At 39.7% G+C, this 18673-nt stretch overlaps 1 protein-coding gene across 4 annotated transcripts in view; it reads right to left on the bottom strand.

The window, feature by feature from the left end:
- Positions 1–18673, bottom strand: part of sgcd (sarcoglycan, delta (dystrophin-associated glycoprotein)) — a 260353-nt gene that overhangs the window by 99354 nt on the left and 142326 nt on the right. For all 4 annotated transcript variants that reach the window (XM_017705158.2, XM_017705159.2, XM_017705155.2 and 1 more), the window contains exon 2: positions 11157–11342. In XM_017705158.2, coding sequence (XP_017560647.1) covers positions 11157–11342 — 186 coding nt within the window. The remainder of the gene's footprint in view (positions 1–11156; positions 11343–18673) is intronic.

Genomic DNA, 18673 nt, shown 5'->3' with positions numbered 1-18673 from the left:
GTCGTGACCCATACTTATGCCGGCAAGATGCATCTGTTCCTTTCTGCCTCAACCTTCATATCGAGCCACATCTCTGATGAAAAGAGAAAATATGAGATTCTTCAGGCTCCATCTCTGATTTTTGCTGATGTAAGCAGAAGAGAAACAGCTATGACACAATAAAAAGTGAACCATTCTGATGTCTAGGGCAAAGGCAATGTTGGGGAATCTGTTTGGGTGTGCTGGGACCCTGGAGAGGAAGAAATCATTTGCCACATTGACACGCTAAGCAATAGTGCACTTGGGTTAATAGAATGCAGCACCATTTTCAACCTGCCGACAAACAAGCGCCTGCCACAGTAGCGAGCTCATCACCATCCATAAGCTCGCAGTAATACAGTGCCTCCAGCTGCAGCACTCCATCTATGACAATACACTGCTCTGCTCCTCCTTCAGTAGATAGCCGGGGACGTTAATGAAATTACCAAGACAGAAGCTACATCACACCTTTTCTCATCTACTGGGAGCCATAAGCACAAATGAGCAGATGCCTGAACCTAAGCAGCTAGCATTGTTCTAATTGAAAAAGTCTTTATTTACAATTTGATGTCTCCTGCTAGCTCTCCAAAAATGGCTTCCTTTCTTACTGCTAACAGCTGTTTGCTAACAATAGCTGAATTACTTAGCTGACATCTGTGGAACCTACCTTAAAACCCCTCAAAGCAGGACTCAAAACTCAACATAACTGATTAAATTAAGCCTACACGACCAACATAAAATGGTTTCTTAGACACTGTGCATCCTACATCAATGATAACAACATAGTGCTTATGGTGCTACAATGCTGTGGAATTTAAGTATGTAGCTTTTCAATATTTTAGGAAAGACAAGGTTTAGGAAGGAACATGCATCGGTCCACTAAGAAGATATGGTACCACACATGATACACTACAAGAACACAATTCTCTTTCCTATGATTTTTCTTGTGCATAAATTCCATTTGCTAAGTTTCAGTGATCATTGATGCTTACTGTAACGGCAGTAACAGTCGTTGCTTCCAATGTGTCTAGTATCTTTGAAAATCAAGATTTTATTTCCCCATGAGACAATCAACCAGCAAGAAGACAGTGAACAAAACTGTTGTTGCCAGGCATCATAAGATGAGTGTTATCTCATTGCAGGCCTTATCTCAACAAGCAAAAACCCTAAGGGCAAAACTGACCCAGAAAGTATTTCTTTCTGCTTTGGTCTTGTCTCATTGAGCCTTGACACTGACACAACACGAGTTCTGCCCAAAAGCTTCAACGAGAGCAAGCTGTGCCAAGGGAACAACTCTCACCAAACACAGTACAAGATTCGAGTGGTTGCACTGCAGGCTTGTTCCAAGCCAGAGCAAATTCAATTTCCTAGACTAGGAGGTTGTGCTCTGTCACTGCTCTTTGATGAAGCAACATGGAGCATCCAGGGCCATAGATCAGTCCCTGCAGAGCAGTGATGCACATCCCTGAGGAAGGCCACCGGTCTAGGCAGGAGCTTGGCCGAGGCCCTGGGCCACAGCCTTTTCACCCCATTAGCAAGCAGGCTCTCTGAGGCTCACTTAGTGGACAGATAGGCCTGGCCTGAAGCCCAGATTTGGACAACCTGCTCTCATAGCATCCTCATACCTCTCACCATTGTTTGTTCGCATCCAAAACGATGTTCTCCCAGGCATACTTTTGTCAAGCCTCAACTGGAGTGTGCTCAACGGGAAAACAGATTTGGAGCATTTTGTGGCTGGAGTAAGAAAATTCTGTATCTCTGAAATAGCAACTTTATAGGAGAAGGAAATGGTACAATGATTATAATGCTGGTTAATGATGTTTTTATTCCAAGTCATTTTTAATTATTTTTGTTGCACGGTTTATCACAGAATGTTCATACAATGTAAAGAGCAGCAGGTTTTCTTTTAAATGGAAGCTTTAAAAGAGAGATTTTTTTGACATATACCATGTTTGATGCCAAGTGTCAGCTGGAAGAGTATAAAGTTCCCCAGCACTAGAGTGTGGAGCACTTTTTTTTTGCTATTGCAAATAAGAGCAGTATAACAGAAGACAAGCAAGGGAACATATCCTGAAGAAGTAAATCTTCTATAAAAAGATGTTCTAATAACTCTTGACTTTCTGTGTGGGCTGACAGACAGCACAGAGTAGGCTGAACTGAGGTTAGTGGAGATGACTGTAAGTGTTAGTTACAACCCTGCAATCGGTCACTAAGGCACACAGTATGTTTTGCTGTCACTGCCCCATGAAAATACATCAGCCTTTCGTTCCTCATTCTGTTCTCCCATCCAGGAACCATTGATCAATAACTTTCTATCTTGTGCCAGATCCTTGACATAACGCTGATGACTCATTGTGATTGAATGCCTGTAGCGAGAGACTAAACATGAAATCTAAGCTGCAAAACCTTGCATGGTAGCTGCTGAACTGATCGTCTAGGTACATCAACATGAACTGTGGAAATGGTGCAGAATAAGACGGTTAAATCTCTAACTTAACTCTTAGATCTATTAATATTCTTTAGGAAATTATTCAGTGCATTTCATTAAATGATCTCACTATGGTTTATTTAGAATATATGTGATTTGATTTAATATTATTCAGAATTTTGTTCAGAAATACATATAATACACAAATGTGAGTGAAAGAACTACTCGAATAGTAATGCAAAATAGATGTAAGGTTGAGGTGCTGAGGTGTGGAGTGGCTTTATTGGGAGGTGGGCAGGGTTGAAAATAGACTGGGAAACTTGGAGTCAAAACAACCATTAAATTATTCATTTTTTCAGAATCAGAAAACGTATAAAGAAGCCTCACCAACTAAATCTAATATCAAATTTCTCTGTATTTTTTGCTTTTATTACAGCTTCCATTCATTTTGGGAAATTTGCAGGGATATTTCTTCACACCTCCGGAGTTTAGTCTTAGACGTTGGTTGCATTTTCTCCTTCTGATAATCCAAGTAACCCCAAGCACATTCACTGATGTTGAGCTCTAAACTCTGGGATGGTCCTTTCATTATTCTGAGAACACCAGCAGCTTCTTTGTTTGATTTGCAGTTTCCTCTAATATTTCTATTTCTCTCAGTAACAGCTTCTTGACATCTACACATCCTTTCAACACTCATAGTGTTGTGATGCCTACTCATAGTGTTGTGATGCCTTCTCACAGTGGAAGGATGGACGGAAACATCTGTGGATGCAAGAGTGGAGCTTGATTTTTCTCTCAAAGATGAAAGCTTTAGGTGCTGTTCATCTGATGGTGAAAGTTTTGGAGGTCTAGCAGTCGTCCCATTTTCTCTGCATCTCGTGCAAACTCCTGTTTTTTGATTTCATTTCCTTTGACTTTCCATCTGATCTCCCTATAAATAACTCCTAAATATCACCATTACAGTGATGCGTTAGAACATTTAAAGCATTTTTTTTGGTTTGTTTGTTTTTTTACTTCAGTGCTTAGAAGTGTTAGTTCTAAATCTCAATAGTCCTGAATCCTGCTCTAACAGGAAAAAGCTACTGAATCTTTGTGAGAAGTGCTGGAGTATATTTTGAGTTACTGCAGTTTGTGGTTTGTGTATCTCATCTTGCTCTGTTCAGTGTATTGAAATGAGAATGGTGGTGTGAGAAAGATTGAAAGCTGAGAGAATGAATGGATTTGAGGCAGACTGACCCAGCTCATCCAAAATTCCAATCGTCTCAAGTAACCCCCCTCACTGTGAACTCTGGGAGGAAGCGTCATGAGCACAATGAGCAGACTGCCTACAAAAATAGGTCTCCACATGGACTTGGCAAACTGAATCACAGAGTAAAGCTTTCTTTCTTTTTTTTCTTGCTTTACTCCCAGCAGCCTCCTTTGCTGAGGAGTGTGAAGCAGAGAGTGGCACTTTGCTGTTGGAGGGTTTCATGTCGTTGTCATCATACTTTAGCACTGCTTCCCCAAGCCCTGGTACATAGTCTTCCACCAGCTCTGTGAATAGTAGAGTATGACACAGGAGAGCTGATTCACTCAGGAATTGTTCTGTCCCAGTTGTTCCTGTGCTCTCTCAATCCTGCCAAATATCCTACATTTATCACATATGTTGTATCCTTCCTGCTTTATATTTTTGAGACAATGTATTTTCACTTGACCTAACTGTGGTCTGTCCACAAATATGTTCATTTGTAGCAAGCTTTACAGAACGGCCGCAAAATTCCCATTCAGCTTACTCATATTGAAGTATATGTTGTTACTTCCAAATCTGATTTACAGTTAGGTCCATATATATTGGGACACTGACCCAAATTTTGTTTTTTCACCTGTATACTGAAACATATTCAAGTTATAGTTATACAATGGACATAAAGTCCAGACTTTCAGCTTTTATTTGAGGGTATCCACATTAAAATTGGATGAAGGGTTTAGGAGTTTGAGCTCCTTAATACGTGCCGCCCAGTTTTTAAAGGGACCTAAAGTAATTGGACAATTGACTCAAAGGCTATTTCATGGGCAGGTGTGGGCAGTTCCTTCGTTATGTCATTCTCAGTTAAGCAGATAAAAGGCCTGGGGTTGATTTGACGTGTGGTGCTTGCATTGGGAAGATTTTGCTGTGAAGAGAACATGCGGTCAAAGGAGCTCTCCATGCAGCTGAAACAAGCCATCCTTAAGCTGTGAAAACAGAAAAAACCCATCTGAGAAATTGCTACAATATTAGGAGTGGCAAAATCTACAGTTTGGTACATACTGAGAAAGAAAAAAAAGCACTGGTGAATTCATCAATGCAAAAAGACCTGGACGCCCACGAAACACAACAGTGGTGGATGATCACAGAATAATTTCCATGGTGAAGAGAAACCGTTTCACAACAGCCAAACAAGTGAACAACACTCCAGGAGGTAGGCATATCAATATCCAAATCTACCGTAAAGAGAACACTGCATGAAAGGAAATAAAGAGAGTTCACTGCACAGTGCAAGCCACTCATAAGCCTCAAGAATAAAAATGCTAGATTGGACTTTGCTAAAAAAAACATCTAAAAAAGCTGTTCTGTTCTGAAAGAACATTCGTTGCACAGATGAAATCAAGATCAACCTCTACCAGAATGATGGAAAGAAAAAAGTATGGCGAAGGCGTGGTACAGCTCATGATCCAAAGCATACCACATCATCTGTAAAACACATGTGTGATGGCTTGGGCATGCATGGCTGCCAGTGGCACTGGGTCACTAGTGTTTATTGATGATGCGACAAAGGACAAAAGCAGCCAGATGAATTCTGAGATATTCAGAGACATACTGTGTGCTCAAATCCAGCCAAATGCAGCCAAACTGGTCGTCATCTCATAATACAGATGGACAATGACCCAAAACATAAAGCCAAAGCATCCCAGGAGTTTATTAAAGCAAAGAAATGGAATATTCTTGAATGGCCAAGTCAGTCACCTGATCTCAACCCAACTGAGCACGCATTTCATTTGTTAAAGACTAAACTTCAGACAGGCCCACAAACAAACAGCAACTGAAAATCGCTGCAGTAAAGGCCAGGCAGAGCATTAAAAAGGAGGAAACACAGCGTCTGGTGATGTCCATGAGTTCAAGACTTCAGGCAGTCATTCCAACAAAGGGTTTTCAACCAAGTATTAGAAATGAACATTTTATTTACAATTGTTTAATTTGTCCAATTACTTTTGAGCCCCTGAAATAAGGGATTGTGTTTAAAAAATGCTTTTGTTCCTTACATTTTTATGCAATCATTTTGTTCAACCCACTGAATTAAAGCTGAAAGTCTGAACTTCAACTGCATCTGAATTGTTTTGTTCAAAATTCATTGTGGTAATGTACAGAACCAAAATTAGAAAAATGTTGTCTCTCCAAATATTTACGGACCTAACTGTATTTCAGATGCATGTTAAAGGTTACATTGTTAGGATACATCTAGTGTATTCTTTTGTAATGAGGATAATATTAACAACACTCACAAAATTCATAGTCATTTCCAACCTGCCTTTGTGCTGATGACTGAAACAGTACATGAAGTTTTCATCTTTGAGAGAGAGGAGAAAATCAAGCGCCACTCTTGCTTCAGATCTGAAAAAATCCACAGTTGTTTCTGTCCATCTTTCCACTGTAAGACGACAACTCAACAATATGTGTCTGAAAAGACATGTAGCTGTCAAGAAGCCCTTACTAAGAAAGGAAAATAAACAAAAGAAAAAAAAGAACCTTTGCAAATCATATAAAGAAGCTCCTAGTGTTCTCAGTACTGTCCACCTCAACTGGCCGCCTCAACTGAACAATTCAGTAGTAAGGATTTATTTGAAAAGCTGTAAAGAAGCTGTTACTGAGAAAAGGTCCATGGACTGGTCACCCAACACCCCTGAGTATGTGAAATTTGGACTTTTTAATATGAGAAACAGAAAATGCAACCAATTTCTAAGACTAAACTTTGGAGGTGTGGAAGAACATCCCTGCAGAATTCTCTGAAAAACTGAAATGAAGTCTCCTGAAAAGAATGGAAGCTAAAGGTAAGAGGTAAACACACAAGTACTGAAAAATGTGATATTTACTTGTTGAAGCATCTATACAATCATGTGTTAAATATATATTTTCTGCTTTTTTTGCTGACACTGAAAAATGAACTTGAACTTAATTTCCATTTTTATTGGAAAATCAATAAATTGAGTGTGGTCTCTGACTTTTGCACTGCATCTTGTAGGTGTAGGAAGAGTTAAGCTTTCAGTCCTTTAAGTAAGTTTTTTTGCTGTTACACATATAACAAGACTTCAAACAATAAGGAAGCAAGACAACCTCAATAATATATGATCCATAGCTCAGCTGCACCTTAGTTCCATCCTGGTTAAACAGTCCTCTTCAGATGTTGCTTTCTGAGCAAAACCAGGATCTTTCTCAGAAGAAGGGAATCATGGCATGGTTGATCTCTCACTCATCATTAGCCACCAGCCAATTAGACGTGTTTACGTTCGCGTGGCAGACTCAACCAATTAGCATTCTCCTCCAAGCGTGATGAGGCACTCGACAAAGCACTTCACTTGTACTTGAGAAAGAGGAGGTGGCAGGCTTTCATGCATATTGGAAGGAGTGCAATGGTAGTGACACATTAGCTAAACATGCTTCTGGCATTTGTCAATATTGCATGAAAAGCGCTCCCGCTAATAAAGCGAGAGCTGATCTGACAACATGCCTTCCCTTTTGTCAGAAAACGTTAGCAGAGGAAAATGTTTATTGCAACGTCTGCAAATTGACAGGGCCGTTTAGCCCCGCTAACCATAGAGTGCTGAGGCACTTCAGCACCATGCTAATTCTCACAGTCGTCCTCTATGCCAGCCAGGTCTGTGAAAGCTCAGCATTCTAAACCCTCTTGAAGGGAGCGCCTTCGGGGTCGCTGCAGAAAGCCTCCCCAGCACTGTCATTTAGAGGCTCCACACACCAGCCTTTAAACTGACACTTATTGCCACCTCCCTGTGAGTTCAATTAATTCTTGTTTGAGGCTTGCTCTGGGCCTGGAGTGCATGTGTGCGCGCACGTTTGTTTGTGTTAGTGTGCACTGCTGACTTGAGTTCACACTTGACCCATGGCTTATACAAAGCCCTTGTGACAAGCTGCTAGTGCGATTCTTCCACAGCCACCTAGTTACTTGTGACATACATTTCCATAATGGCTTGTGAGGGTATCAAGGAGGTGGTACTTGAACAAGATTGGGCAGCATGAGCTAACGGTTGTCTTATTGATATAAATAGAACTGCCAGAATCCAGGAATCTACTCAGAACTACTCTACAGCATGACACAAGGCTAACTGTTTATCTTGGAAAACACTGCCTCCAGGTGAATGTAGAGGAAAAGGACCTGTTTCACTATATATACTCACTGGCCATTTTGTGGATTCAATGTAGGTGTAGCTAATACTCATTGTCCATTTTTATCAGGTCCACTTACCATATAGGTGCATTTTGTGGTTTCTCAACATAATCTTTTGGTGCTCTCTTTACTCTGTTCATCAGGAACTATATTCTGCAGGACAGCAGATCTCCTGGACCAGGGTTGTGGACTACTGGATCAGAGGACAACTAACAAACTGTGCAGCAACAGGTGAGCCAACGTCGCTAACTTCACTATATCTACAAGTGGGAACCACAAGGTAAGTGTCTCTAATATAGTGGATAATACGTGTACACAGTGTTTAAAAACCACCCAGACTCAGAGAAGGTCTAATGATTTTTGTGAAATAATTTATGTATTTAACTTAATGTCTCAAATTATCCAATAACATAATGAGGAAATATATATAAAGATTTTTGTTACAAGCTTCAAACAAAACACAGAAAATCTCCAGATGCCTATATTTCATCTAGTTCATGTGAATAACTGTTAGCATCTTGTTAACAAACTACCAGAATGCCATAGGGACGCTAGCAGAAATTAGTATTATCAGAAGGGCAGCTGTGCTCCTTGTTTTTTTGAACATGTTTTAGCATTTGTGGCACAAACTGAAGGTCTAACTGTAATAGTCACTGTTTCATCAACACTGCTGAATCTGACCCACTTGTACCAGCGTGACACACATTCACATACCACTAACATATCAGTATCAATATTGCTGCAGTTGTAAAGGTGATTTACCACCCAAATAATGGCTGCTCATTGGCACCTGTATGGTAGGTGGAGCTGATAAAATGGATAATGAGTGTAGATACAATAGTCGTATTAGTGTAGTCACTAATAAAGTGACTAGTGATTTTTCTTTACCTCACTCTTGTTCCTTTCAGGCGAGCTTTTTACAGTATCAACCATTGAAAGATTCTTTAGAAAACCTAAAATGACACACTTTTGGTACCTTATTTTTAAGAGTTTAGCTTTCCTCTTCATATGAGAGTCATCCTAAGCCGATTCTTGCCAAATATTGCGGCATTGGACAGAGCCAAATAAATCAATTAGCAGCTTCAGTCCTGACATAACACACAGCTGAGTTCAGGCTTGTCAAAATAGACACTTTAGAATATTAAACATGTGCAATTAAACATGAATAAGGAGCATGCACTGCCAAATAGCTGTGTAAAGGAATACAGAATCGTCAGGGAGTCCTGTTATCCTTGTTCCAAAACAGAGAGTGAATATTACATCATGGTCAGTGGGGCTGAAGGAAAGAGATATATTCAGCCTTCTGCTCCAGCACACATCCCATGATGCCTCTTCTAGCTCAACTACTGGTATTTCATAGTCCTGTGGCATCAGAGGACATTAAATATTTCATCCCTTCTTCAGCCTTGACATACCCGCACACACTGAGGTGCTAGTGGGCAATTTTAGGTGACATAAATCTGAAAAAACCCTCCAGCTGCTCATCTGCATCTGTGCATTCCACAGACCTGATCTACATGGCTCCCCTGCGCACCTGCTGCCCTTCATTCAGTCCTCCTTCCGGAGGAACCCGGTGTTTTTTCATATGAAAATGGGGAGCTCTGTAGCAGGGGAAGCAAGGAAAGTAAGATGTGCATAGTTGCCACAGCATAACGAAGGACATTGTAATTTCTGACAGCACTGTATGGCATCACTTTTGCATAATAGGTGTGACCCAGAGGTTTGGGGGGGTGGGGACTAGCACCGAAATAGAACTACCAGTCTGCACGTAACACTTAAAGAGGAATAAAATTCTCTCAAGGAAAAGATTGCCGCAGGCATTTTTGGTCACCATGTGCCATCTGATGTGTCCTCAGAAGAAAGGGTTGTGTTGATGCAGATGCCAGCTTGCATCTAATTTTGCCCTCACAGCCAATTTGTAATCCAAGACCTCTAACATGAGTTGTTTTCACGTACATAAAGCAAGGACATGCAAATTGCAAAACTCGGACTCATACATTTAGACTTTCAGCTGTAGAAAAAAAATGGACACAGCTAAATCAAAACTGATTAAATTATGGTCACCAACATTAACAAGAACCTTCAGTCTGAATGAAGTTCTGCAAGCAGTAAAAGTAGTGTTGGAAAAAAAAGAAGCAACTAGAAACAGCTGACTAACATGTAATTTGGAGAGCAAACATGCTAGCATACTAGCTTTATAAACTACACAATAACCAGTTATTTCAAGTTGTTTTGCGTCTTTCCTTTAAACATACTAGCACTTCAGTTCTGTCCCTTAGACTGAAGGCGTTTCAATAAAAACAGGTTGGTTTTTTTCAAGCTGTGTTGAACCTGAAATGACTGAATAACTAAAACTGATTACTATAGATTCGAGACTCACACCTCAGTGACTCATGACTTGACCCTTACCTTGACTCACAACCTGGACTTGAAACCCAATGACCCAAGGCTCAACTCACACTAAACTCCAGTAACTCGAGACTCTGACTTGAACCCCAGTAACTTGCAACTTCATTTGCACTCGAACCCCAGTGAATCAACACTTGACTCAAACTTGAACCCTCATGACTAATGACAGGACTCAAATTCTAACCCCAATGAATGGAGACTTGACTTAGACTTACAAAAAAGGACTTGTTTGAACATGTTTGATGAAAAGAAAAGAATCGCAGAAAAAGAAATCATACTGTGCTAAACAATGTACACATTTGTTATATATAATGAACGTTTTTATCACCATCATTCTTTCTGCTGTACTACACCCACAGTATTAGCAAATCCACACAGCATGGAGGGCAGAGTGCTAATAACTCCAAATTGAAATCACCTGAAAAGCAACCCAGTGAATAAAAGCTTCTACAAAAGGTGAGACACAATAGCATCAGAGAGCTGTAGAGCCCCTAGAACAGCTGAAAATCTGACCCTTAAATATTAGCATAGCCTCCACACGAGTATCCCGCAATTAATCAAAGACCTAGAGCGCAGTGGAAGGAGTTTCAAAGGCCCGGTAACTGCGCAGAGGGTGGGAGAGGATGCGGGCCAGTGGGGTTGAGCAAATCAAGTCGGAGGCAGCCTCACGCTAACGCGAGAAACGGATTGACCACTGTGAGCCAAATGAAAGCGGCATTCTGCCTAGCTGCGGCCTGCAATTACAGAGCCATGATTGGAGGACCCCTGCTGCGAGAGCGCCCATTATTTCCCTCGTACTCCTAAGCCAGTCCAAGAATCAATGTTTCCTGTGCTATAGCAAAGTTCACCGGGGGGGGTGGGTGAAGCGGGTAAACAGCACTTACTATGGTGAAGTTCATGACCTTGAGAATCCAAATGGTGAGTGCAAGGTTGACCAGGATGAGGATCATGAGGAGGAGGACGAAGAAGTAAAGGCAACGTTTCCGCCAGCCATAGATGCCCACTTTGTACACATGCGGTTTCTCGGTGCTCTGGACATTGTTCCTATGAGTGCACTGTTCTTGGGTCATCTGCAAAAGAGAGCACAAAGGGGAACATCAAAAGGATGGTCTAGCCAAATCTTGTACCAATTGCAAACAAATAAAGAGAAAGAGTTTAGTTTTTATTTCATTATTTTTTCAGCTTGTAGTAGTATAATGAAGGCTGAGATAAATACAAGAATAGAATGAACAGTTTAAAAATGCACAATTTCTATTTAGACTGCAAAACTATGCACCATTAGTGATATTTACTAGAGCTCTAAATGCAGGTCTGTGCAAAAGTCATAGACCACCCTTCATATTTACTTAATTTCCAGTCAGCCATTAAGTTCATGTACGTAAGTACAAGCTCAGTGCACGGAAAAAACATATATGTAATAGAAAATGCACATAAGCCTCAACCCATAAATATAATATTGTAGTGTTGCGCTACTGGCTGGCGCTGTCACTGAGAGACTCTGGAGGTATGGCTTAGCAGATGGCCACACGCAAAGGCTCATGGTAGTGCATGCCTTCCAACAAAGGGACTTGTTGTGTTGTTTGGTGCTGTTACTTGTTAGCTGCCAACATCACCTTCACATTTTTCAATAGTTTAGTTAGTCCATCTTTTCTCTTAATTATAGCTTTCATTTTTTGGAAAACTTGCTTTTTTCCACTCCTCCGAAGTTCTTCAGACTGTAAATGGGTTCCCTTCAATCACATATTTTATTTGGTAGCTCTTTCAAGAAGCGATCCTTGAAAGGTTCTGTAGGGAACCAAGTGCAGACCAGGACTAGGCAAATTTGCTTGACTTAAACTGTGCTGAGTGACAGTTCTGGTAAGGAATCACAATGACTGACCAGTCCACCAGCTCTTTGTGATGTTCCTTACTTCGTTTCCTGCACCACTAATGCTGGGACAGCAGCCTTTAATGCTGATTCTAATCGTCTGGTTGAAAGCAGTGGAAGGTATTGTAGACTTCAAGTGGCATAATAATAACCTAATAACTCGGGCCCAAATACAATTTACTGTCGATGGCTCTTGGAGGCCAAGGCTGCGGCTGCAGAGCCAATCGCGTTTGACAACCGCACATTCAGTGCAAACTGAAACAAATGACACCAGACAGCTCAGTGAAAGCTTCACGGCAAAAGAGGGCACAATGAAAAATTCAATGATTATTTCCCTTCTCCGTATCATTGCGTTTTACATCTTCTGCTCGGTCATTATCATACTTCAGACTGTATGATCACTGCATTTTAAGCACACAATCTGTCACATTCGAGCACATCAGACCAAATTGCAAATGAATGGCACAGTATTGCGACTGCACCCCTTTCCCTGCTGAGCTGCATTGAAGTGGCATGGAAAAATTGAAACAGCAGGAGAAGGTTCAACTTCTTATCACTCTTTTTATCTGCTGCTACTTTACTTGTTAATTTCTCAGAATGCATTGATCATAAATAGTGGCCAGTGGAAAGAACATTACTGTTTCAAAGTGCCTCACATCTGTTTTCTGTAACAATCGTGAGGAGAATCTGCTGCTTTGGCTCCTTCATTTCAGAAGTGCTTCCCATCACCTTTTTTTTTTTCTTTCAAAAAATCATTTCATGATTAATTATTTTTACCCTTACTTATTAATTAAGAAAAAGTTTTTTTGCAAAGGCTTTGTTGAAACTAAACAGCTGTTTGCTAATACTTCGTATATTTTAGGTATATTTTGCAGCATTTATCTTCATGTTCATTAACATGTCCTCCTTGGTAGGAAGAACAGGTTTTGCCTAAATAATGATTTATTTTCCAAATTACTGTTTAAAGCTTATATTGAAAAAAGAATCCGCTGGACTGCTAATGAGTGCTGGCATCACAGTGGGATAAAATGTCTGTATTTTGCATTTATTCTCAACATAGGACCTTGAACAATTGTTGCTTCAGGTTTGGAGAAAAATAACCATAGCTGAACAGTCTCTACTTAAAGCTACACTATGTAGGTTTTGGGGATTTGGAGACCTCTCTGGTGCAAATGTGAAATTGCACACAATGTGTGAAAGAATATTTTGTAACATGGGTTGTGCTTCGGATCTGAAGATTGCGAGTGCATTGAAAGAGATTTCAGATAGAATCAATGAAGTACTATTGTTATCGTACCTTCATCAGTAGATTTTGTTGACATTTGAGACCTCAAAATGCCGGACCTTCTTCTGGATCTTTTGGAAACTGGGCATGCGACGTTATTTCCTAAATAAAGGCATGTACGCGCTGACTTTTAAATTATAGCCTCAGTATTGTTACTTCTTTCAGCTTTAACTAAACTTGTAAACCAAATATGTTATGTTATTGCAAACTGACAAAGAAAACACTGCATTACAAACATTTTAAGTCAGGTGTTTCAAAATTTTGTTGCATGTAAAAGCAAACCCTTAAAAGGTAGTTCTTCTAGGGTTCTTTAGTGAAAGCAGTGTTTATAGAACCATGATAAATCAAAGAATCATTTGAATGCATAAATGACAATATGCATGGTTAAATGGTTCTTATGTATGATAGAAGGTACATTGTATATGGTTAAATAAAGAACCTTTTATTTAAAATGGTTCTATATAACACCCAAAAAGATTCTGCTATTGTTACAAGCATTACTGCATAGACCCCTTTTTGCTAACAGTGTAGGCTGCAAAACCACATGGAAAATGTAGCAAAACTATGAGATGCTTCCCTGGAAACTCTGAGTGGAGTGAGACTTCATGTGCTTTAGAGTGGCCTGAGGCAGAAGCGGTCAGGGAAAGCCAGCACCATTTATTACTCATAGTTCATTGAAACATGTGGAAAGTGTGGATTCTAAACTATTAATCTTATATCATGTATCATGTATCATGTATTAATCTGTATCATGTTAGTGTTTGTAAGTAGAAGAAGAGAGATTATATTATGACATGAATTTGATCAATTGTACTTGTGTGCAGATCAGTGACTTGGATGCGCTTGACTGACTTGTGAACATAACCTGAACTCAAAAACTCTCAAAATTTTGGCTAGAGAAATAAATGCTTGAACAAAATGAACTGCATTAGGACTTTTGGTCATAATGCAGGAAATTAATAAAAGTGTTTGTTTCACAGTGGTGAAAAGGTTGTCATTATGGATAATGTAGTGAATGTATTCACTCTCATATTCAAAATGCTCCTTTTTCCACTAATTTTTTGCTTCTTTGCTTGTTTAATTAGTCAACTGGCTGCAATAATTGTCAAGTAATTTGCTGATATTTCAGTCCAACTTATTTTTGGGGAAAAGCAAATAATAAGCTTTTGATTAAAGAGAAACCATCAGTAGGAAGGACAGACTGAAGCAATGCAATAACTGCAGTAAATCTGGTCAGCAGAATGTTCCTGGGTGAAGCGCTTCAGTTCTATTCTTCAGACTGAAGATTTTTCTATGAGAGGCTCATTGTTTAAAGTGCAGCTTATAAAGAGACATAAATTCTCTACTAAAGGCTCAGACTCCATTAAGACTCACTTACCAGGTACTCAAGACCTGACTCAGACTCAAACCCCAGTGACTCATGGCTCCACTCAGACTCAAGACTCAATTCAGACTCACACCCCAAAGACTCAAGTCTTGACTTGGGTTGACTTCAGAGACTTGAGTCTTGATACAGGCACTCACAACAGAGACTAAAGACTTGACTTGGACTTGCACCTTAGAAACTCAAGACTTGACTCAGACTCGAGACCCAACTCAGACTCATACCTCAGAGAATCAAGACTAGACTTGGACTCACCCCTCAGAGACTTAAGACTAGACTCGGACTCACAGCTCTGAGGCTCAACACTAGAGTTGTATTCACACCTCAGATGACTCAAGTCTAGACTTGTGTTCAAACCGGCAGAGACTCACTACTTGATTCGCACTCAAAACTCAGAGACTCGTCTTAGACCTGCACCTCAGAGACTTGCAACTGTACCCAGACTCACCCCTCAGAGATTCAATGCTTGAATCAGACTCACACCTCAGAGACTCATTACTTGACACAGACGTGCACCTCAGAAACCCAAGTCAGGCTTGGAACCCAGAGACTTGGGACTAAACTCAGACTCACATGAAACAACTTGTAAACATCTCATATCATGTCATGTCTTAAAGTTAAAAAACACATTTTACATTTCTGCCATGTTGCTGTGATTTTTCTCTAGTTTTCTCTCTTTAGTATCCTTTTTAAGCATCAAATGTATGTAATCCATTACTTACCAAGCTATCATTAAGTATGTAATTACTTACACATTTAAATACTACAGGAAATTATAACTCTACTTCTAAGGGTTCAGCACACATCAAAGCACATACATGTGCAATACATTCAAAGCTCACTTTAACTCTTTACATCATGGTGGATATGACAGCTTGAATTAATGATCACACACATTATTGACTCAACACATTCTGTATGTTGATTTTCACCTAGACCTGGACATGATTGATAATGCATCTTAAGCATTGATTCGCAGCCAAGTAGTCTTCCCTATGGTGCTAACTTTTCAGAAAGTATACTGCTTTAGAAGCAAAGGATTAAGAATTAATGTCTCTCCTATAGTCATTTGCTTAGTCATCTAAAAGATGATTTGCAGAAGAAGTGTCTATACAGCAGTCCACACGATATAACTAAGTCTTGCACAGCAGACCAGAGATTTAACATAAATGAGGGTTTGTAGAATGACTAATGGGACTCATTGAAGAAAAACAACATAATTCATTTGCTAATGGTTCTCTGTGGGGGAGAAAGGCAAACTCCAGTGTTCCACTTTTAACTGCGGGGGGATGAGTGCTCTTCACAGCTGAGTAACTTCTACTATCCAAAATAAAGCTAGACTCACTATGAGTTGCTCTGTTTCTTTTTGTTTTGGCTTAGTGCCATGCCACATGAGAATCTGCCATCTGAAAATATAAGCAAAACACGTTCGAAAAGCATGGATTCTAATCTAATGAGCCAAACATGCGCAGTCTCCCTGACTGCACATCCATGCGTAGTATCCTCCAGGTTCAGCCATGCAGGACAAGTACACTGACAACCAAGACACTACATACAGGTTTAATAAGCAGTTATTTTTCCGTGTTTTCCACTGAGAGATTTCTGTTGCCATACGGTAATGCAAGCACCAAATTGATTATGTTCCCAGAAGTACTGCGCTGAGCACACGGTCTTGGGTAACAGTAAACATGGCCTGAATTAGGCAGCTTGTTTCTGTTTAACCACAAAAGGGTGACTTATTAGTCATCTCTCTTCGTCAAGAGGTCAGTGATCATGGTGCAACCACAGTAGAAGAATCTGGGGTTCAAATAGTTTCAATATTATAGCTTGCAATCTTTTGGCATTACTGTGCAGGATTGCATTATATACAATATGTCAAAGTTTGTAGACACCTCCGCATTGAGAATTTGATCAGAAATCAAGTGTATTAATTGGGAATTTTTTTGCCCTTTGCATCAGTCACAGCCTCCACTCTTCTGGAAATGCTTTAAATTAGATGTTGGAACACTGCTGTGAGAATCTGACTGCATTCAGCCCCAAAAGCATTAGACCCAAAACATTAGTAAGGTCAGATCCAGATGCTGGATGGTAAGTTCTGGATCACAAACTCCATTCTAACTCATGTCAAAGGTATGGTGGTCTATTTGCATTCAGTTAGCTCTGCTTTCCTATGGAAATTATAGAAACTGTGTGTACACAACTGAACATGTGTCAACAATGGATGCACCTTATAGTATCTGAATTCACTCATTAGAAGAAACATCTGGGTACATTTGAACATACATTGTAAAGACTATAATATCTATTTAAATATGAACAGTTGTGTTATCGGCACTGATCTGCTACCAGGTATCGGTATTGGGCCAATATCAGCACAAAATGCTGGGTATCAGAGAGGAAAAAGGAATAAATCTGTTTAAATCTTGTAATAAAACTATCTTGAAATACAGCACACTGAATGATGTGATGTTAGCTGTGTATTTCTTGTTGTGGCGCAGTAGAGTGTTTGAATGGTTTGATCATGATGGCCTTTTTCCTGCTTATCTTAAATGAAGTGCTTCAGCTGAAAAAAAGCTCATTTCAAAGCTTTTAAAGAAAGAAATATTGGATCTGTACTGGTATCAGCCAACACTCAAGATTTCAAGGTTTTTACCTTGTTTATACTCATCAACCATTTCATCACATATACATCCTATATAAGTGCACTTTGTAGGTTTACAATTACTGATTGTAGTCCATCTGTTATCAGCCCCTGTCTACATTCATCAATGGAAGTGGACCACCTCTGACCAGATTTGACATTGGTGGTGGACAGCTCTTAGCACATCACTGACTCTCTTAGCACATCATTGGTGTTTTGCTGGTATCAGGCACAGAATAGTTCTTTTCTTAGTAGCCCTATCAAACTGAGTGACCTGTCAAAGGCCCATTCTAAAAATAGAGTAAAGGCACCTATATGTTTCAATTACTTCTCAATAAATATGCCATATTATTAAAATAATGACTATAATAGCAATAAAGATTTATGCATATGCAACATGTTTTGTTGATTTTTCTCAGTTAAAATAAAAAGGTGGTAAATAATGTAAAATGTGTTCTGTGCAAAAGTTATGGTGCATTTTAAATTGTATCTTTTTACCAATATGTAAACTCAGCAAATAACTGGAAATGAAAATTAGCATAAAATGCCATATTTACGTTTGTTCAATGCAGAGAATGCGTAAATAATGCTTATTTTCACTGGAAAAACAGCTAAGCATGCTCTGTTTTTGACCAGGGGTCAAAAACCTCTGCCTACAACTATATCTGTATCTGTGTGTCTATCCGTTGCTAGCTAACATCCCTTAGTGCACAATGGAATACCCTGGAAGCTGACGTAGGCCTATTACTGGATGAATCACCACTGCCTCCAAGATATGACTCACATAGTTCCAGATAATTTGCCATTAATGGAACTGGATCTTTTAGCATTTAATTACATCTTGTGTTAACCTTATTATGCTGAGTAAAATTCCCATCCCTCTCAATTCCCTGAAAGAAGTAACTGGTGAAAGATTTATTTTAAAAAGTCTTCAGAGAGATAATACTGGATAGCAAAAAGTCCTTTGTGTTGAAGTATTCAAACAGCACTGCAATGCAGAGGCCATGGCTACAGTTCTGCAGCCTTAATGTTCTCCTGCTTTTTCAGTCACAGCAATAAGCAGCAGCCTAAGTATGTGTTAATCATCTGAAAGCTCTATTACGTTGCCACAAAGCATCCCCAGTGAGCAGGAAAAAACAAAAGCCCGGCTCCCCTACAGCTGCAATAAAACAAAAACATCCCCCTGAATTAAAAGACGACAAAAAGCATAGGGAGGAGCCGGAG

Source organism: Pygocentrus nattereri, chromosome 16 (assembly GCF_015220715.1).
Source record: "Pygocentrus nattereri isolate fPygNat1 chromosome 16, fPygNat1.pri, whole genome shotgun sequence".
NCBI lineage: Eukaryota > Metazoa > Chordata > Actinopteri > Characiformes > Serrasalmidae > Pygocentrus > Pygocentrus nattereri.
This window is presented reverse-complemented; position numbering and strand designations above follow the sequence as displayed.